The sequence below is a fragment of the Chelmon rostratus genome, chromosome 21, assembly GCF_017976325.1.
Source record: "Chelmon rostratus isolate fCheRos1 chromosome 21, fCheRos1.pri, whole genome shotgun sequence".
NCBI lineage: Eukaryota > Metazoa > Chordata > Actinopteri > Chaetodontiformes > Chaetodontidae > Chelmon > Chelmon rostratus.
In genome coordinates, this window is record NC_055678.1 from 15,513,519 (window position 1) to 15,532,728 (window position 19,210).

General features: G+C 42.6%; 3 protein-coding genes across 5 annotated transcripts; 2 read left to right on the forward strand and 1 right to left on the reverse strand.

The window, feature by feature from the left end:
• Positions 1-1,945: 1,945 nt before the first annotated feature.
• Positions 1,946-6,995, forward strand: wbp2 (WW domain binding protein 2). The gene is made up of 8 exons (XM_041963301.1): positions 1,946-2,152; positions 3,347-3,455; positions 3,620-3,755; positions 3,876-3,968; positions 4,061-4,207; positions 4,340-4,462; positions 4,551-4,627; positions 5,595-6,995. Exons 1-8 carry the CDS (start codon positions 2,094-2,096, stop codon positions 5,640-5,642), a joined length of 792 nt encoding a protein of 263 aa, XP_041819235.1. The 5' UTR covers positions 1,946-2,093; the 3' UTR covers positions 5,643-6,995.
• On the reverse strand, positions 6,878-13,905 carry trim65 (tripartite motif containing 65). 3 transcript variants are annotated; one of them, XM_041963298.1, is made up of 8 exons: positions 13,772-13,905; positions 12,823-13,271; positions 12,579-12,674; positions 11,823-12,053; positions 10,324-10,492; positions 10,123-10,212; positions 9,641-9,858; positions 6,878-8,956 (listed from the first exon to the last, which is right to left on the reverse strand). In XM_041963298.1, the coding sequence occupies exons 2-8, from the start codon at positions 13,246-13,248 to the stop codon at positions 8,648-8,650; spliced, it is 1,539 nt and encodes a 512-aa protein (XP_041819232.1). In that variant the 5' UTR covers positions 13,249-13,271; positions 13,772-13,905; the 3' UTR covers positions 6,878-8,647. The 3 variants fall into 3 exon arrangements, with proteins under 3 accessions (XP_041819232.1, XP_041819234.1, XP_041819233.1); XM_041963300.1 differs by having other exon boundaries at positions 12,823-13,250; positions 13,772-13,797; XM_041963299.1 differs by having other exon boundaries at positions 13,730-13,797.
• Positions 13,906-14,315: 410 nt separating this feature from the next.
• On the forward strand, positions 14,316-18,044 carry mrpl38 (mitochondrial ribosomal protein L38). The gene is made up of 9 exons (XM_041963043.1): positions 14,316-14,410; positions 15,010-15,198; positions 15,295-15,426; positions 15,530-15,732; positions 16,000-16,072; positions 16,227-16,272; positions 16,744-16,902; positions 17,549-17,685; positions 17,806-18,044. The coding sequence occupies exons 1-9, from the start codon at positions 14,326-14,328 to the stop codon at positions 17,940-17,942; spliced, it is 1,161 nt and encodes a 386-aa protein (XP_041818977.1). The 5' UTR covers positions 14,316-14,325; the 3' UTR covers positions 17,943-18,044.
• The last annotated feature ends 1,166 nt before the right edge of the window (positions 18,045-19,210 follow it).

Below are 19,210 nucleotides of genomic sequence, written 5' to 3' on the forward strand. Positions count from 1 at the left end.
GTGTTCCTATTCAAAAGAGTATTTACTCCATTATACTATTATGTTCACTGCCAGTATGGTTGCGTGCCAGCGCTTTAATATGGATTCACAGACACACGTATCTACACCTACATCTTTATCTGTATATGCCATATAACAAGCTCAAGGATGCTGGATTAGCTGGTGAAAGTCTTCAAACCAAATTTCTATATGAAAAGTGGTTTAAACACAAATGTTTGTATATGTTGTACTGTATGATATCATATGTTTTGTACTATTGTTTCTATAATATACATTTGTGTTAAGGAGTTCAGCTAGCTAGTCCCTATGCTAACCCCACAAAAAACAGTGTAGTGTAAGTGTAGTATTGATGTAAAAGAATAGAAACAGTACATATATACAGTAAATGTGAAGTCAAAACTCTTAGCTGTATAAAATAATAATAATAATAATAATGGTTTAAAAAAGACATTTTAATTCACAGTTTATTTAGAGTAAGTGTATTTATTTTCTTGATGACTGATTGTTTGGTCTATAAAAAATCTAACAAAAATCTCAAATTCAAGTTGACACATCCAAAGGTGAAGTTTTGGCATTTTGATAAAAAAAAAATAAAGAAGACTTGAAGCAATATAACTTGGTTATAAGAGTAATTGGTGATGAGCCAAACATGAGTGTAGTCACACAATGCATGTATGTATAAATGTGAAGACGTGAGCTGTATTGTGTTACTTAGCTTATCTTCAGTGCAATGCTGCTGCACATTAGAATTTGGATTAGCTGATAAATGAATTGTGCTGTACATCTGAGCCCCAGGTATGATGTTAATGCTTGTTGCCGTCGTCTACGTGTGACCTGTACACTCAAGCAATAAAGACAGTTACATCACATCCTGTGTACTTTACATAGAAGCGAGTAGCTTTGGGTAGTAGATCTTTTTTATATCATTTGCACAAAAAAGTCAGTTCCATTCTTTCACCACTTTGTGGTTGGGACTGTGTGTGTGTGTGTGCACGTGTGTGTGTGTGTCAGAGAGAGAGACAAAGAGAGGACCAGACAAAGACCTCCACTATTGTTTGCCAACCCACACCATGAATTTGCATCTGGTTGCATCTTTCACAAGCATGCGGGCACTTTTGCAACCTGACCACTCTCCTTTCCTTGACTCATTCTGAGAAACGCTGTTCCTTGCTGTCTGGGGCATTATACTGGGTATGCACAAGAAATCACACATCAAAAAAACAAAACAAAACAACTGTTATGGCCCTTTGCTATTTTTATGGCAAAGCATTTGCTCAGCATAAAGTAATTCTTCCTACCTCTGTTTGGTATAGTTTTTCCATGTTGCCCCGAGACTCATCTGGAGCAGTAATTGTATAAAAATGTCACTATGCATAAGAATCTGCTTTATTAACAGGTACAGAGTAAAAACAGGTGGATTTACACACACACACACACACACACAGCATAGAAATATTTGGCATACACAATTGTCCATACACATCTGCATTACATATTCTGAAAGGGTTTACATGTCATGTAAGTTAATATAATTACACTTTGTCTCTCTTTGTTCTTCTTTATTAAGAGGATGTGGAGTGCATGTAGTATCTGTACTTTCAACATACTGTGAGTACAAATGAAATACAAACACAAACATTGTTTAACCTTTGAGCCTTTGTTTAAGAACATATCCAATTATGGTGCCATAGTCAATCAGTTCTTGGCAAAAATGCCAGTCCATGTCTTCTGATAAATATATCTAATAATAATTATATTGTTATTGTTACATCTAGATAGATTCAAGTGACCCCAAACTGTGCTGAGGGAAACTTTATTCTGACTTGATATTTCTAAGACACCTAATGGCCACTTTTTTTGTCCTTCACTTGTTTCCAGTAAACACCTCGCGTTTTAAAGGGGTCGTGATGTCACGTGGTGGGCGTGTCACACGTAAGGCGGAAGAGCAGGTGCAACAGCGTTATCACAACAGCCGCTATCGTCTCTGGTGGAGAGGCTCCTGAGGCTGCAGCAAGGCCCGCAGATACGTTTTCTGATAGAGGAACGAAGCATTTAGTCCTTTTTGTTGTCGGACAGTCTGGAGGACCGTCGACATGACGCTGAACCAGAACAACTCCGAGTCCGGCGGAGTCATCATCAACAACAGTGAAAGGTAACGGCGGCGGCTGCAGCGGGCTAGCGGTTAGCTAGCAGGTACCGTTAACCAGTGTGACAAGTTTCACACTCCCTCCGTGGAGAGCGTCGCACCCAACTCATTTAGAGAGAAAGACCCAAAAGGGTGACCCAGCTAATCGGCGATGATGCTTTACATGCCACGAGTTCGCTCAAACTCGACCTTTGTAACTAACACTAAAAGCACAACAGCTTACTGACGCCAACTTCATTGAAATGACAACTTTTAGCATCTGTTAGCTTCACGTATTTTGGATACAACCTAAATTGCGTTGTGTTGGCGGTAGCGAGCACAGTGAAGCAACCATTATAACGTTATTTTGGCGACCTGCCATTTGGTCTATCCCATATCAGACAGATTGCTCCCAATCAGTGCAACCCGACACCAGATATACACATGAGTGTTACCTGGCAATCAACGCTACAACGATTTTTATAACGAATGACATATTCGCGTTGCATCTGCGGAACCGGGTCTCGGACTCGCAGCCCAAACATGGCCTTCAACCTGTTATATCATCACTGCAGTCAACCGTAGCAGGATTCACTTGTGATTACATAAATGTTTTCTTGTTTTAAACGTTATCTTTGGACGAACTTGTCGAGAGTAAAAAACGTAATTTTATCCTGTTGTAACCATAGCATCCATAGCAGTGTCGTGCTGCTGCATCGCTCACTGTCGTCACCGTCTGCACCCTGGCCTGCTCTGTCCTGAAAGGTTTCTTTTGTCAAACCCAGGCTAAGTCACCACAGTTCACATCGTTAGAGTTAACATCGGTGGCGGCTTCTTCTAGAACATACTGGACCGAATCGATAAACCCATTAGAGTTCACCCAAAACCAGTATTAGGTCCTGTCACTGGATGGCTTGTGAGCCTAATCCTTTTAGTTCAGTACTGTACTGAAAGCAACTGATGAGCCCCGTTTAGTAACTGGACAGTTGCACAATAACCCAGTGAGCTCATCTCATTTGATCTCATCTTGTTAAGCTGTTAGGTCAAAGACTATGAAAGCGGGGTTTGATTCATATTGTTAATCAAATGGAGTCCCGTATAAACAATGCAGAATTTTATTTTTTCTACACTGACAATGTGATGTAATGGAAATGTCATAGAAAGATGTTCTTTTTTTTAAATCATCTAATTGGTACATCTGTGGTCTCTTTCTGTCACCAGTGTGTTGATGAACCATGATAACGTGGAGCTGGTTTTCTGTGACGCCGACAGTCTGCCTGAAGCCTTCAGAAAGAGCAAGAAGGGCAGCATCTACCTAACTCCATACAGGGTGAGAGACAAGACCCAGACGTCTTGGTTGTTATTATTAACCACAGCTGATTCACTGCTGTCACTATTGGCAGTGAGTATGCAACAACCTGCAGAACTCTGATCTTGTAATGTTAAAGGGAAAAGATCTCATGTGAGTGATCAGGTGGTGTTATTTTCTCCCAGGTGATCTTTCTGGCTAAAGGACGGGATGCACTGCGGTCCTTCATGATGCCCTTCTACCTGATGAAAGGCTGTGAGGTCAAACAACCTGTTCTGGGAGCCAATTACATCAAGGGAAGCGTCAACGCCGAGCCTGGAGGTAGGTATTTATGTGTGTGTCACTGCGTGTCAGTCAAGGTGTACGTGAATATGCAGTATTCAGTGTCTGTAAGTTTGTTCAGCACTCAGTAACTACACGGATGTGTTATCTCTGTAACAGGCGGCTGGGAAGGCAGTGCTACGTTCAAGTTTGTCTTTGCTGCTGGAGGAGCTATAGAGTTTGGCCAGTACATGTTGCAGGTGGCAGCTCAGGGTATGGCTACTAATCAGTGTTAAAAGTGTCAGAAAATTATTGTTTTGGCCTCCATTTGTCCTCATCTTTCACCTTCTCCTCCCATCTTGTAGCGTCAAGAGGTCAGCCAGTGACGTCTGGGTTTGGTGGATGCCCCTACATGGCCAACGGGGCCTACGCTTTCCCTCCTCCCCCTGCTAATGGGATGTACCCTGCCGGACCTCCACCTGGCTACTCCTACCCCAACCCTCCTCCACCAGGTAAGGGCTGTAGTGATTGCTGTCGTTACCATTATCACCTTGAAGCCTTGAAACAAATCTCCTTCGAGTCTTGTGTTCACAAGAGTTCACTTGAGCTTGTCTGACCTGCACCCCTGTGCTTCTGCTATCCAGGTGGATTCTACCCCAACCCCCCAGCGTTTGATGCCTCTGCGGCTTACATTCCTCCGCCTCCTTATTCTGCTCCTTTGGGCCAGCAGCCCCCTCATGACCCAGACCTCCCCTCCTCAGCAGCAGGTGAGCCTCTCCAGCAGTTACTCTCAGAAAGCCTGAGAGATTAATGGTAGAACCACGTTTGATGAACGTCTGTCCGTCTCTTTCCCAGCGGAGGCCAAAGCAGCTGAGGCAGCAGCGAGTGCTAGCTGTGCCACACTGCCTCCTACACATGTGTATCTGCCACAGGTAAGCTGCCCTCCATCACTCTGCAACTCATCTGATTTACCCACCAGTTTGCTAGATATTGGGACTGATGCAGTGTTTCTTTTTATTACAAGTCATGTGTGAGTCAGCGAGTGTCACTCACTTTTAGTGCAGTGGCTGTTGCATTGCCATTTGTGCCTGTTATGGAAGCTTCTGTACTTGTAATGTAGCTCTACTCAGTTATGAAGCTTTCATTTCATTCGTCCAACTTCATTTTGTTTCCAGTGCTTCTGTCAGTTTGAAAGATATCAAAGAGAAGCAACCAGTTGGCACTCCATTTTTAGAGGAGATGCCGATATCGATATTAGGAGGAAAAAAAATTCAAATCCCTCAAATTTTGTTATTAAACACTTGTGACAAGGATCTGTAATGGGTTAGGCAGGATATTTTACAGTTTAACAATTAACTTTATTATCCAAAAGGATATCAGTGCACTAAAACAGTAAATTTCACTGGGAATTAAATACTTATAAATTACCCCAATTCTGCATTATATTTTGAGGGGAAATAAGTGTTCACATTGGACAACATATACGCTTACACTGCTAATTCTCTGATACGTCTGTGATAAAATAATCTACTTTGTGCCATGCATTTTTCATCAAACTCCATAAGAGTTCTTCCTTTAATAGTGTGATTAATTTGTGGGCATTCATTTGCATGTCATTTAGAAATATTTTACTGAAACAATTTGTCGAATAATTGATTTTGATAATCGATCACTTCAGCACTTACTCTATTTTTCTAGCAAAAATACTAAATACCTTCTCAGATGCTGCCGCTTTGGCACAGCCTCGGCATCTGAGGATTTTTATTTCTCTAATATGTCCACTGACACATCCACTTGCCATGTTTGCGACATGTTGTGTGTAAAAATGCCGTTACTGTGCTCAGAATGGATTATTGTACAGTACTGTTGTCTCAAACCATAACTCTGCTCTCGCCATAGGACAAGCCTCCTCCCTACTCCCCTCCAGAAGACAAGAAGAACCAGTAGACGTGTGTGATGTCCTCATTCCTCTCTGTCTCCTGTATTCTCCATCCTACTGGATCACCTCTGTCTCATTCCATTAACTGGACATCAGGACGGCCAAAGTTTTCCTTTTTAACATTACTCCCTCTTTCTCATCTTCCCAGTCCCCTTCCAACTCGGCCCTTTTGCTTTCACTCTTTACTCATTCCATCACTTTCCTGTCTTAGCATTCCTTTAACTTTCCTTTTAATGTTTCGTATATTGTAATCATTCTCTTCAGAAGCACCTTTACTTGATGAAACTGTAAGTATTGGTAGCAGTCTTTGAGAGAAACAAGAAGATTGTTCTGACCAAAGTTGTCAGGATTTGGGGCTTTTTTCAATTTAGCTGACAAAAACTTTGTAACCTGAATAGCTATTTTAGCATTCATTGCCTTGCTGGTGTCCCAAAAATCATACCGCCACCCTAAACTTTAGATTCAGCTACGCAGTGAAGTTCACTTATAATTTTCTATGACTGTCTGTTAAACAAGACTGAATCGGATGATGTTAATTACTTTGCTAATCTATTCAGAGGCAAGCTGAATGCAGTGTTTTATTTTTCTATTATTTGTGTGTACAGGCTTTTAATATGTAGACTTTTAAAGAAATGCAATATTTTCTCATGAACACTAACCTAGAGAAAAACTAGCTTTTGTAAAGAGAGCAGATTGCAGGGTGGCCCGGTCTGCTTCGATATGTTTTAGTGGAGGAGAGGACCACAAAGATTAGAGCAGCGTCGAGCCCCGGCAGTGAATCCCTGATCCTGGATTAGAGCAGAGAGGGACCTACTGCCAGGAGGGATTATCTTTATAATGTACAAGAGCAGAGCAGTCACCCAGTGATGTCACTTCCTGTTTTGTCATGTCTCGGATCATTCGAGAACACTCTCGGTCAGACTCACGGCCAGCCTGCTTCACCTTTCATTCTTCTAACGTACATTTTAAACATTACAGCAACCAAACAAGACCATGAGAGGATTGTCACTGTTTTTACTTTCTGTGGTCGTGATCTTAACTCTCCAGTTTAAGATCAGTGTTTAAATGTGATCTGAGCATCTCAGCATCTGAGCCTCACTCTTCCTTCCTCTATGGTCACTAATCTGTATACTGTATCTGTGGCACATCCGTGGCTGATTCTTTGCACTTTCAGAATGCTATGCATCAGGCTCCTCTTTGCTCTGTCATGGCTGTGTGTATAATAATAAGCTCTGTATTTATTTCAAACTAATTTATTGAATAATTAATGTAAAATGGCTCAAATAAGAAAATCAAAGCATGATCTCAACTAATGCATGTATGCAGTGGATTGGATTTTATTAAATGGATCTTGATTCATGTGAAACAGAAATGTCTTTGTCTATTGCTATATCACACATTGATGGGTATTCCACTTTGAACACAGCATATTGCATTAGGATAATTAACAAACATATTCCAGAGTCAGCAGGAGGGTTATGTTCTATGCATTTAGGCCAAAACAGCCTGGAAATGTGCTTTTTCCCTTCTCAGAGTCAGTAGTCCTCGTCTGCACTTCTGGGCAACTTGTGCAAATCCACAGCTGTTTCCCAAAGACTGATGGATGATGTCCTGAGCCTCGAGTACCTCAACGTTCCTGAAGGTCACAGCTATTGTATGCCCTCTAAGTGCTCATGGGTTAAAAAAAAAGCAAAAAGCCAAAGCCCATTAAAACCATTTGAACAGTACAGCAGATTCCATCACAACAGTCAGCATCATGAGACTGTACAGGCAGGGCGATTTGTTCGTGCCTTCATAAGATCCCAAGTTGATAAAAAAAATGGCACTCCATTTTCAGTCCTGTATTCGCAGTAGTAATTTACAGCCCACAAAGATGATTTGGTTTCTCCTACATTGCTTATGGTACAACAGGGGGCAGGGGGAACTGTATGTTTAACAGGATAATGTCTCATAAAATGAATTTATGTTCAATCTATCCTGCGGCGGCGTATAGCCCTGAAGGTACCACATTATGAACTGACTCCCATATTTCTCTGGACTGAATTCCAAGCAAGAGATGGATGAATGAATATGCTTTTTTCTCTTCTGAGGCCTCTACTTGAACTTGAAAATTTTAATTTTCAGAATTCAAGTATAACCAGGAGAATTGCCAGATTCTCAGACGGCTTGGGCGACATTGTAAAGTTATGCTATAGTGATTCCTCAACATATGGCTTCTGTTTCTTCAAAGCACCCTCGGGTCAGGCACAGTAGGATCTGACTTATGTGCAAGACTAGTTGGCAGCATGCACAGTCATCCTTTAAAGGTTGTATATTTGTAAGACCAGCCAAACTGCATGTGCCACACTCGAAAATCCATGTTACAACACTTTGGGGTTAATGAAAATGATGGAGGAATAGTTGTAGTCCAGCACAACAACACAACACTGTACTCATCTGGTCCCCAGGAACTCTCTGGTGTCTAACTAATCATGCAGCATACTACAGCACAGACCCAGCATGGACGTGGATTTTACGAATTTTTGTACTTCATAATGAGTCACTTGCTGTAACGCACCTGTAATAAGTGTATTGCCTTGCAGTAGAACAAGGACAATTTGTGTAGTCCTATAATCTGTCAGACAGAGTTTCCTACCTGAAAGCAGAAATCTATTTAAAATGTACGTTTATTTCAGACATTGAAGAAAATAACAAACCGGAATGAAGTAGTGCTGCCCTTAAATCAGAACCCTAAGGGCCTTTAGAGTTTGTGACCACTTCCTTAGCTACATTATTGTCACGTGGTAAGTGATAATGTGAATAAGCCAAAGCCAGGTGTACAGATTGGGGCGAGAAAGCCCATCAGTCAGTTGTTTTGATTGACACAATGTAGGAAGGCAGTCACTGTAAAGAAAAAAAGATAAAAAAAACCTCTTAAATGGTTAAGGGGGATCCTCTCTGAGTCAGCTAGTGCCCATGTTTGATAGTGCTTCTTAATACTGAGCTCCCTTCTCGCTTCTCTTTATGAATCAGTTCATGTGGAGCAGAGGGTGATGCTGACCCCCTCTCCGATCCAGCAGGCAGGGAACAGCTCCTGGCTGAAGGCACAGTGGAAGGCATGCAGCCTGGTCTGGCCGTCTCCGTAGTAGGTGAGCGTCCCCGCCTCGTAGTCCAGCAGCATGCCGATGCGGCTGTGCTGGGAGTGGCCGGCCAGAGTCTCCCGACGGCCGTTGTGCCAGGCGCTGAGCTGGTGCTCGTCCAGCTGCAGGCTCCAGGACAGTTCGTTCATACCCACCATGCACCTCTTGCCCTTCTCCTTCCTGGGGATTGTCTCGTAGGTCACCTGTCAAGACGATGGGGAGGCGATGTGGGTGGACTGTGTGCAGCGCAAAGGTCAACATTTTCATTTTTCCAACACTTTGAAACCAAAGTGAAAAGATTTGAAAATAAAACTCATGTCATTCCCGTCAGCCTCAGATGTATTTTGAGATTGGCGCTGACATGGTAAACTAAGACAGCTAACATGGTAAACATTATACCCGCTTAACATCAGCATGTTAGCACGGCTCAACTCAAAGCACCCCTGTGCCTCAGGACGCTCTCACAGAGCTGCTAGCATGGCTGTATTCTCTTAGATTGAATTAAGATGGCCTCTCTAAATTACGCGCTACTTTGATATGCGGCAAATCCAACAATAATTAAAAAAAGGTAAATGGTTGGATTGCCCAAAATTACTACCCAAATGAGGCCATGTGGGAGAAAAATTAGCTAAATACTTTTTGCTACTTCGGTTATAAACTTTTCTTTTTTATCTCTGCAGGTTGGCTGACTGACCATCAGCTAGTTAAAACAATTTCCGTTTAACAGTTACTGTTGCAGCTACTTTCAAATACTGTGTGAAGTCATAAAAAAGCATGTTGGGTGGTTCCTCTTCAAAATATCTTGCCTAACCTTCCTGAATATCAGAACTTTAACGAGCCACTCTCACAGCTAACAGTGTACAAACAGAACATGCATGACTGTTTACCCCGAGGTAGGCCCAGGGCTTGGACACCTCCAGCTCCCAGTAGTGCTGTCCACGGGTGAAGCCCTGAAAGCAGAGCACCTGCCAGGTGTGATCGAAGCGGGCTTCGTGGGCTGGGACAGTGCGTGGCCCGGAGGTCAGGTGCTCCGCCCTCCGGTTCTCCAGGGACAGACAGAGGTGCTCATTGGCAGTGCGAGGGTCAAAGGTCAGCGAGCATCGGTCTGTAATGAAGGGAAAAGGAGTCAGGCAGATTGAAGCAGGAACTGATGTCTACACTGTTAGCTAGCATAGGTCTTCATTCTTTTCTGTGAAATAACGCACTGCGTGACCTTTGCTGTCCTCGTTTTTGACCGCTCATAATTTATACCATTCAAGCACTGAAGCTTATTACCCCGCTGCATGTTTTCAAATTATTGATAATGATCCAGAAAACCAGCTAAATACTTGGAGCACAGATGCAGTCTGAAAAGTTAGATAGGACTTACAAGCGCTGAGGCCCTCCTTCCCACCAGGGTGGCACGGAGCAGCTGGACTGGGAACCACAGCTAGGATCGGCCTCTTATCCTGAGGAGAACCTGGAGACCATCGACAAGCTTGAGAACACAAGAGCAAAGATCGGAGAATAGACTGCTGCTGAATCAAGCTACACTGCTACAGGGGGAACGCCATTCCTGGAGTCAGCTTACCGTCTTTGTCCTGACCCACGGCGGTGCTCACAGCTTTCTCTAAGTCCTCAGCCACCAATTTGGAGACTCGGGACAGGACGTCTGTGACGCCGTTCAATCGATCCTGAAGGTTTGGTGTTACATCTGTGGGAACATCCTTGAGACGTGGAACTTCTATGACCATCGATTCCTGTGAAGACACATGCATTTCAAGACAGTTGTGCAAGACAGTTAAAAATCTCCACGCTCGATGCTGCTTTGAACCACGCCTTTGTTATGAGGCAGCTACAGCACACGGCAGAGCTAAAAGCATCCTTTTCCAGATATCTGACTGAGTCTTCATTGTTCTTTTTCTGAGTTTTGTGAATCTGCCAGAACAGCTTGTGAGCTTCACACTCTGTGTTTGTGCTCGTTGCTCTTCTGCATTACAGTAAAATAAGGATGCAGCATATGTGAACTACAGAAGGCTGTTCTTTATTCTGAGTGCGAACCAACTGACCTTCAGCTGGAATTGCAGATTTTGCTGGTTTTTAGCTCGCCAGGTAAACAAGGGTGAGCACAGTCTTTCTTCAGCACATAAAAACAGCTTGTGAATGGAAAACTGTTCTGCCACCATAAGTCTAAGTCCCTGATGTCAAACCTTCCACCTTACAAGTGAACGCACTCGGCTGGCTCTGACTTTAGGAGTGTGTAAACTCCAAGTCATGGTTGTCATGTAGTGAGACAAAACATTACTTATGTTCCCTAAATGTTGAGATCACAGGGTGCATCCTGAACAAAATGTTGAGATTCGACAGATACATCCTGACCTTCTCACAGCAGGAGGGCGATAAGGAGACAGAGCATAAAACATACAAGATTCAGCCAGTGATGGAACTTGGAGAGGACTTCACTGTGCTCAAACACATGGCAAGAGTAGCAGTCACTTTTCTTCCACTTTCTAACTTGCAGTACAATATAATGTTAGGAGCTAGGTTTCCACTCAAATGCAACGCAAATTTTAATCAAACTTCAAGAAGATCAGCAAAAAAACATGCAAATGAAGGCTTGTTTCATCCTCTATTGTTATACGATTATTAGGAGTTGCTTCATTGAGATAAGCAGTGGAGCCAATTCTCCTGCTGGAAAACCATTATAGAATTACAGAAAAAGAGGGTGCAACAAGATGATGTAATTAAAAAAAGTGAACCTTAAACAGTGGGGAAAAAAATGTAGGAAGTGCGATGCAATAAAGGTTTTTTTTGTTTGTTTCATGTATTAATGTGAAGACGGTTACATGAGATCTGTGTAAAGTGATGAGGAGACGTTTTGTTCTGGGTTAACAGCTTCTTCTTCTTTTCTCTCGCACAGGAAACAAGGCAAAAACCACCTGAAGCAAGCGTACTTTTTTTTTTTGCGTAATTTAGGTTTTTAAAATTTTGTAATTTCAATCAACCTTTCCCAGTGCAATAAAAAAATGCGCATAAACAATGCAGTCTTTCCACTGAACCCAGAGGAATGATGAGTGCAGGGGTACAGACCTTGATGAGCTCTGTATCAGAGAGGTTATGTACAGCTGCTATCTCTCCCTGTCTCTCTCGGAGTATCTTGGAGCGCTCCTCAAGCTCAGCTAGCCGTGCCTCCGCCTCACTGATGGCACCTTCTTGCTGCTCCTCAATAAAGAGCTCTGTAGCCTCCTGCTTCTCAGCCAGTATTTTCATCAGCGTGGAGAACTTGACACTGACCCAGGTGGAGGTCTGCTGAAGAGTCACCTGTTGATAGAAAATGCAGACTCTGAAGAATGTTGAAACATGGGGTCCAGTCCAGCCTCTTTGTTTCAGCTGCAGCTTTGTCAGTTAAAGCCTGAACATTTCTTACAAATGCATTAAAAGTCTTGTGGGTGCGCAACGAGAATAATCAATTGCCTGATTTCTGTTAAAACTGGCTGTGAGGCAGCTGCAGGAAGTGCTGAGTTTGTTCTCTGTTGGATTAGTCTGAAACATCGTAAGGGATGACTAAACTTCATTTGAACTCTATCAAACACGGCGAGGACGAGTGAAGCAGAAAACAGTACGGCTTCTGTTAGATTATTGGTACAAATCGTTTAGCAGGACTCTGAACTACAGCAGCTCTTAAACTAAACATTTTCTTCCTCAACAAGCCTACCCCTCTCTTTGACAGACAGCTCCTTCCCATAACTTCTGAGTAAAATCACCTTTCTGACATGCTGAAAAAGCAAATTAGTTTGGAGAATAGTGAAACTTTCAGGCTACTTGTCACATGAGAAAAGGCTTCACCTTAGCTTGATTGATATTCTCAGCAAGGTCCTTAATACTTCTTTCTGTCTCTTCTATGAGTTTCCCCACCTCCTTACTCTTCCTTTCCAGCAGCAGCTGTAAAGAAAAAATAACCACATTGAGACAGCAGGCTTTACATAGTCACAATCACCTTTGATGCTGGAGTAAAGTGGACAGTGTTACAACTGGATTGACGAGCTGGATAACTGGATTACACTCTTGTGGTGGCATTGTCTTACTATACCTCTTGATTTTCTCTTTCTGCCTCCAACAAGACCGTGTCATGGTTCTTGCATTCAGAGATGTCGCACTCACAGCACACAGACGTTCTGTCCTGCCTGCAGTAATAAACCAGTGGTTTTTTGTGGCGATCACACAGCAGCATGACTCTCCCTCCATCGCTTCCACGCATGAGCTGCTCTCTACCGGAGTGGCCGCTGTTTGCGGCCTCAGTCAGGACTGACAGGGACACATTACGCTTGAGGATGGGCCTGGTGTCAAACTTCTCATTGCAGATGGGGCACTGGGGTCCAATATTAGACTTGCTCTTGGTGTCCCAGTGCTTGGTGATGCAGGTTTGACAGAAGGTGTGACCACAGGGGATGGTTACAGGGATTTGAAAACGGTCCAGGCATATGATGCAGGTCAGGTTTGAATTCTGAGACTCCATCTCTGAAGAAAGAGCAGACACCTCTGTGAAAAACAGAAGAAAAGGGAGAGGTTCATCATGATCTGACAGAACTGGAACGTATCAATATATCAGTACCACATAATGCAAGTAATATAACTATACTGCCTGACCTCTCTGTATTAAGAGATTAATATCACATTTTAAATCCCGTTTCTAAAAACTATTTCAGACAAGGGCAGAAAAAAACTCATTAAATAGCCAATTATTGATCGTGCCAGTTATCAGACTGTGCCACAGCAAAGCCACGGTCAAGCAGCGATACAAGGCTCAGTCCAAATGGTAACGTTGGCTACCACACATGATTAACTTATCGAAGTGGAAGGAAAAGCTAACGCTAGCTAACGTTAGCCTGGAGTCAAGTCATTTCACGTTAGCTAGGACTCTTAGGGACAAATAGTAGTCAAAATATTGAAACAGTCTGATGATTTAACTGTAAATTAGCGCACATATTTACACTCACCGACTACATATAACCCAAAAATGACACTACATTGATTCTTACCACTTCAACGGATAACGTTACATTCGTTCACAGCATCAATGTGAACACTGAATCTCGTCAGATGTAGCTTCCCTGATGACGGCATACGTAAAAATGACGCCTTTACGTCCTGTCGGAAAATGGGTTAACGAATACCGTAATAAACGAACCGATACGACTACCCCGTTACTACCGTGTAATCCATACAGTACACGTAACGCTAATGTTGTTACAGTGGTACATTAACATGCAACAATGATATTAATGATATATATATTTATATTACAACTGAAACTGTTTGGTTTAACAGTTATAAGAATTATTCACAACAGCCCAAAAATGTAACGTTACATATTAAATTCTGTACAGTAGAGGCAGTGTAAAAATACCTTAAAATTAAAATTCTATGATTATTCTTGACAACGCATACGATAACATGTGCCACCACCATCTCTACCACTATACTACGTTAGTCGGTCCTATTAAACACACATATATTTTAAGCGTACACGGACCTGTTTTGCTCTTCTCGGCCACCGTATTTTTACAACGGGGGTGGGAGGGCTCACTTCAAGATGGCGTTGCGCACGGTATGTGCTGCTACCTTGCGAAGTGGGACAGACTTAGGGGTCAATAATGTGAGGACACTTGTCACATCAGGTATTGTAACGATTTTACTCAATTACACTGGATTTACATTAAAGAACTTTGTCACCGGGCGTCACTATTGCTTGTACACGTCAGGTTACATCGGTTTGAAGCAGACCCTCGTTACATGCTGTGGATAGAAACATGTCGCCAAACTCCACGGAAGAATGTTACAAATGTAATGAACTTAGTAATACAGTGGTCACCAACGAGAAGCGAAAGAAGATACCAGACCTAGCTCTAGAGTAGTAACTTGCGTTAATAGTGTCAGCGCTGATGCGGGTCTCATTTCGCACATCAGCAGAGACAATAACATGGTTTGAGGAAGCACAGGAACAAACCAACACGAAAGGTCAAGCGCTTCCCTGTGTAGAAGGAAAATGTTTAAATGTGCCTTGTATCAGGCATCTTCTTAAAGTTGAAACTATCAAATATTTGAAGGGAGTTTTGAATGCTTAGAGGATGACAGCTGCAGGGGTCAGTGACCACAAAACCGCTTTTTAAAATTAGGATTTTCACAGAATTATAAACATATAGATAATGGCAGGAATAAGCAGAAACGAGTTTTTTTTTTATTGCTATGTCACTGACTAACTGTTTGCACATTACAGCGTTCCTGTGTGGACGGAGACCTGCCTTGGGGCCAATGCCAAATGAGGAGATAAACGTGAGGAAGCTGGAGTCCCTGGAGAAGTATCGCAGCTACGGCCGTTACTTAAAACATGCTGAGGAGGCAAAGAATAAACCTGTCTGGTGGAAGACCTACAGGAGCTACGTGGAAAAAGCCGATCCTGAGCATGGTGAGGAATGAAGGAAGGGGCTTCTGTTTGGCAGCGACTCTGGTGGCGGGAGATCTTTTAAAGTTCAGGGTTTAAACGAGACTCGTTCTGTTGCAGGTGCAGAGCGAGTGGACATTGGACTGCCATACTCTGGATCCTCCAGGACCAAACAGCTGATGGAGAGGAGACAGGTGATGAAGGATAAGAAGAAGAACGTGGAGCTGGAGAGGGCCTCTCGTCTGCGCACTCGTAAGCCCACACACACTCACCATGAAGCCAATAGTTAAGCTTTTAATTGGTAAGCAAAGAAATTGGTTCAGTGTTTTTTTTTTTTTTCTTGTTATCCCATCAGTTAAAATCCCTCTGGATCAAGTGCAGGAAACCTGGGCGAAGACCAGTGGTCCGTTTCATATAAGGAGACTGGCGGACCACTATGGGGTCTTCAGAGATCTCTTCCCGATGGCGTATTTTCTACCTCAAGTCTCACTCCACATCTGCTATGGCCAGGGCAACGCTGGTCAAGTGCATTATGGGAATCGACTGACACCAACTGACGTACGTTTAAGAAACCTAAGTTAAATTTATATGAACTCTGGTACTAGTATCACCTCAGCAGGCGATGGTCATTCTCCTGCATTCTCACTTGTGACTGTACCCTTAGTGTCCTAATGTAGCTCTGTAATTGATATTCTGGGGGTCAAGGCCACCTAAAGTTCAGACAACTTCCTCTGTTTGCTATATCTTTTTTTTTTTTTTTTTGCTCTGTACCCACCTTTTAGATGTCTTCTCTGACTGTACTCTTTGCCGTGCTTTCTTCTCTAGGCAGCGTCTGCCCCCCAGATCAGCTTTGATGCAGAGGAGGGCTCCCTGTGGACTCTTCTGCTCACCTGTCCAGGTCAGCATCAGCTGTCACAGGAGGCACCGGATCACTGGATCGGGATGATCAGATCTCAATTCTGCTTTTCAGGAACGAATCAACAGATAGTTGATGCATCCTCATCATTTACAGGCTGTCTAAAATATACATATATATTTTTTATCTTTTTCAGATGAGCATCTTCTGGACAATGAGGCGGAATACATCCACTGGCTAGTGTGAGTACTTGAAGTCAAGCCTGTGCTCTTGTTTGTGGAGCACATTTAGAAAAACTTTTTTTAAGTTGCTTTTACATGGAGGTTTAAAAACACAATGAAATCATTTAAACTTGCTTATTCTCACATCATTTGAATGTTTGAGCTTCACTGTACAGAATGATGTATGTGCACAGTTTGACACTAGCAAGCTGTTTTCACATTCATCTTCTTCTTTGAGCTCACCAAAAACCTCAGTTTAACACGTGGACGTAGCAGCAGGATTGTGGGACATCACAACTAAACTTGAGCCCTCCAGTGCACATACACTGAGAGTGGACCTTTCAGGGACGCAGGAGACCTCTTGTGTTAAACTTTTAATCAGCAACATTTTCACATCCAAACATTTGGCTTTTTTGATGAGGTAGAAAGGAGTAAATGCAATTTTAAGATTGTCTAACCTCTACAAGCCTCGGATGATCTGTGTTTCCACAGAGGGAACATACCAGGCGGAGCAGTGCAGGCTGGGGAAGAGCTGTGTCACTACCTGCCCCCCTTCCCCGCCAGAGGAACAGGCTTCCACCGCTACGTTTATGTCCTCTTCAAGCAGGAGGGACCAATCGGCTTCCAGGAGGATGCCAGGCCATCACCATGGTGATTAATGTTTTTGGAAATATTTGATTTGCTTTCTTGCTGAGAGTTCGATGAGAAGATTGGTACGTCGCTCACGTCTGTTCATTAAATACGACGCTACAGCCACTATCTGGTTAGCTTAGCTTAGCATTAATGCTGAAAGCAGGGGGAAACACATTACTGAGCTTTAGGGGTGCTGGTAGGCCAATTTTATTACCTTTGGACAGAAACATGCTAGCAGTTTACCCCTGCTTCCAGTCTTAATGCTATACTAAGCTGACCCCCTCCATGCTCGAACTATATATCTAACAGACAGATATGAGAGGGGTATCTGTTGACTCTAACAAAGAAGTTTATTTCCTAAACTATCAAACTATTCCTTTAAACATGAAATATCTAAATATCACTGAGGAGCATTCAGTACAGAGAAAACTCACTCATTTTAATTAGTGTTTTTTCAATTACCTCTCTAAAGATGCTCATTTATCTACTGCCCATCGCTATATAATGAGAACCCTTTCACGTAATTTAACCAGGTGACGCAGTAATTTAGTCATAAGAGTTCATTGTCAGCTGTCGTGAAATCTGACGGTGACCTGTATTCACATGTGTTTATGTTTGATACAGCAATAAAAGATGCTCAGCTTGTGTTGCCTCTCCATTCCAGCCATTCTCTGGTGGATCGTACATTTAAGACGGTGGATTTCTACAGAAAGCACCAGGACCATATGACACCTGCAGGCCTGGCCTTCTTCCAGTGCCAGTGGGATGATTCTGTCACCAGCACCTTTCACAACACACTCAGTGAGTTTTTTTGGCTTTCTGGCTTTTCACAAAAGATTTTGAAAAGGTCTGAATTGGGGTTTGTGAGGCCATTGCCTGGCCACTCATAATAAAGCCTGTCTGTTGTATCTTCCCCTGCAGACATGAGGGAGCCGGTGTTTGACTTTATCTGGCCTCCAGTGTACCACCCTCCACAGGTCAAATTCCCCCAGGGACAGCCCCTGCGTTACCTGGACAGATACAGAGATGGAAAGGAGCACACCTATGGAATATATTGATTGTGAGACACATGTTCACAGAGAGGAGAAAACACACTTCCTTGCAAATGTGTAGTGATGTATGGCATATTTATGTTAAATAATAAAGCTTTTTTCAACTGTGCTGAGACTGCATTAGGTTTTCTGCCATGGAGGTTATGTTTTTGGTCCTATTTGCAGGTGGAAAGTTTGGGTGAAAGAACAAGTGATTAAATACAAGTGGAGATCTGGGCCTTTGTTTGTCAAACTGCCAAAAATGAAATTTTGAACTCAAAGCTGAGCTCAATTGATTTTACATATCAAGTCTGTTTACAGGTGTTGGGAAGCTCTAATGCATAAAACATTTTGTGGCTCTGGAGAGAGCTGTGTGAAATCTGATTAATGTCCTCAAGTGATGACACTGGAGTCAGCGTGGGTTGGGTCTGAATAGTTCAGTTAGAAAATGAAAAAAAAAAATCTGGGGTTGTGGAGAAGTGAGTTCATCAGACCTCTGTAGTCCGCTCCTCATCTCTGCTGCAGACTGATGGCTCATGGCTACATTAGCCACGACTAGCATAACACACCCAAACCTCAGACTGAACTGAAGCCACTGAGTTGCATTGTGGGTAATGTAGGTGCTCAGTTTTTGACAAAGACAATGTTTGGTTCTGCTGCACATTTTGATCCTTTTTGTCAAGCTCTTCATCATGAGACCAACAGAATTATAGGAGTGCAATGTGAATTTGTGGAGCCTCTTAAGTGAAAGAGTAAAACTCCTGCACTGTTACTTCCACTCGTAGACTTAAGAATCTCCCAAGTTGGTTAAAAACTCTTCTGAGACATGTTTGGAGTGTTCAAAATATCAAAGTAATATGAAGCAATATCTATCATTTAGAACAGAGCAGTTATACTCTGCTATTTGCATTTGAGTTGAATTAACATTTAGCTACTTTTAATTTGTCCCAGTTAATACATTGACACTTTGTAAATATATTAGATTGTGGCTAATTTCACATGGGGACAGCAACTGGAGATATCAAGGATGACACACAAATAAAATTAATGTTTTACAAAAATCATGTTTTTGCAGAAGAACGTCACTGAGGTAACAGACTTTTTTAAAAGGATGAACAATGTGGCAGACGCAGGTTAAAACCTTGTCTCTAATTCCTCTAACATTAGGCTGTATTTACAGAGTACGTCGCTTAGTGTGTCCCCACTTTTTTCACACATTCATCAATGTAATCCTGAGACTTTTGATATAAAGCCAGGGATACCCTTAAAACAGATTGAATGAAGCTGTTGTGCTT

Excerpts from the sequence above, each read along its gene's own strand:
- mrpl38 (XM_041963043.1), top strand. The coding sequence starts at position 14,326 with ATGGCGTTGCGCACGGTATGTGCTGCTACCTTGCGAAGTGGGACAGAC. Across the intron at positions 15,199-15,294 it reads AAAAGCCGATCCTGAGCATG|GTGCAGAGCGAGTGGACATT; the intron begins GTGAGGAATGAA and ends GTTCTGTTGCAG. Across the intron at positions 15,427-15,529 it reads GGCCTCTCGTCTGCGCACTC|TTAAAATCCCTCTGGATCAA; the intron begins GTAAGCCCACAC and ends TTATCCCATCAG.
- trim65 (XM_041963298.1), bottom strand. The coding sequence starts at position 13,248 with ATGGAGTCTCAGAATTCAAACCTGACCTGCATCATATGCCTGGACCGT. Across the intron at positions 12,054-12,578 it reads AGAATATCAATCAAGCTAAG|GTGACTCTTCAGCAGACCTC; the intron begins GTGAAGCCTTTT and ends TTCTATCAACAG. Across the intron at positions 10,213-10,323 it reads CGTGGGTCAGGACAAAGACG|GTTCTCCTCAGGATAAGAGG; the intron begins GTAAGCTGACTC and ends GATGGTCTCCAG.
- wbp2 (XM_041963301.1), top strand. The coding sequence starts at position 2,094 with ATGACGCTGAACCAGAACAACTCCGAGTCCGGCGGAGTCATCATCAAC. Across the intron at positions 3,456-3,619 it reads TCTACCTAACTCCATACAGG|GTGATCTTTCTGGCTAAAGG; the intron begins GTGAGAGACAAG and ends ATTTTCTCCCAG. Across the intron at positions 4,208-4,339 it reads CCCCAACCCTCCTCCACCAG|GTGGATTCTACCCCAACCCC; the intron begins GTAAGGGCTGTA and ends TCTGCTATCCAG.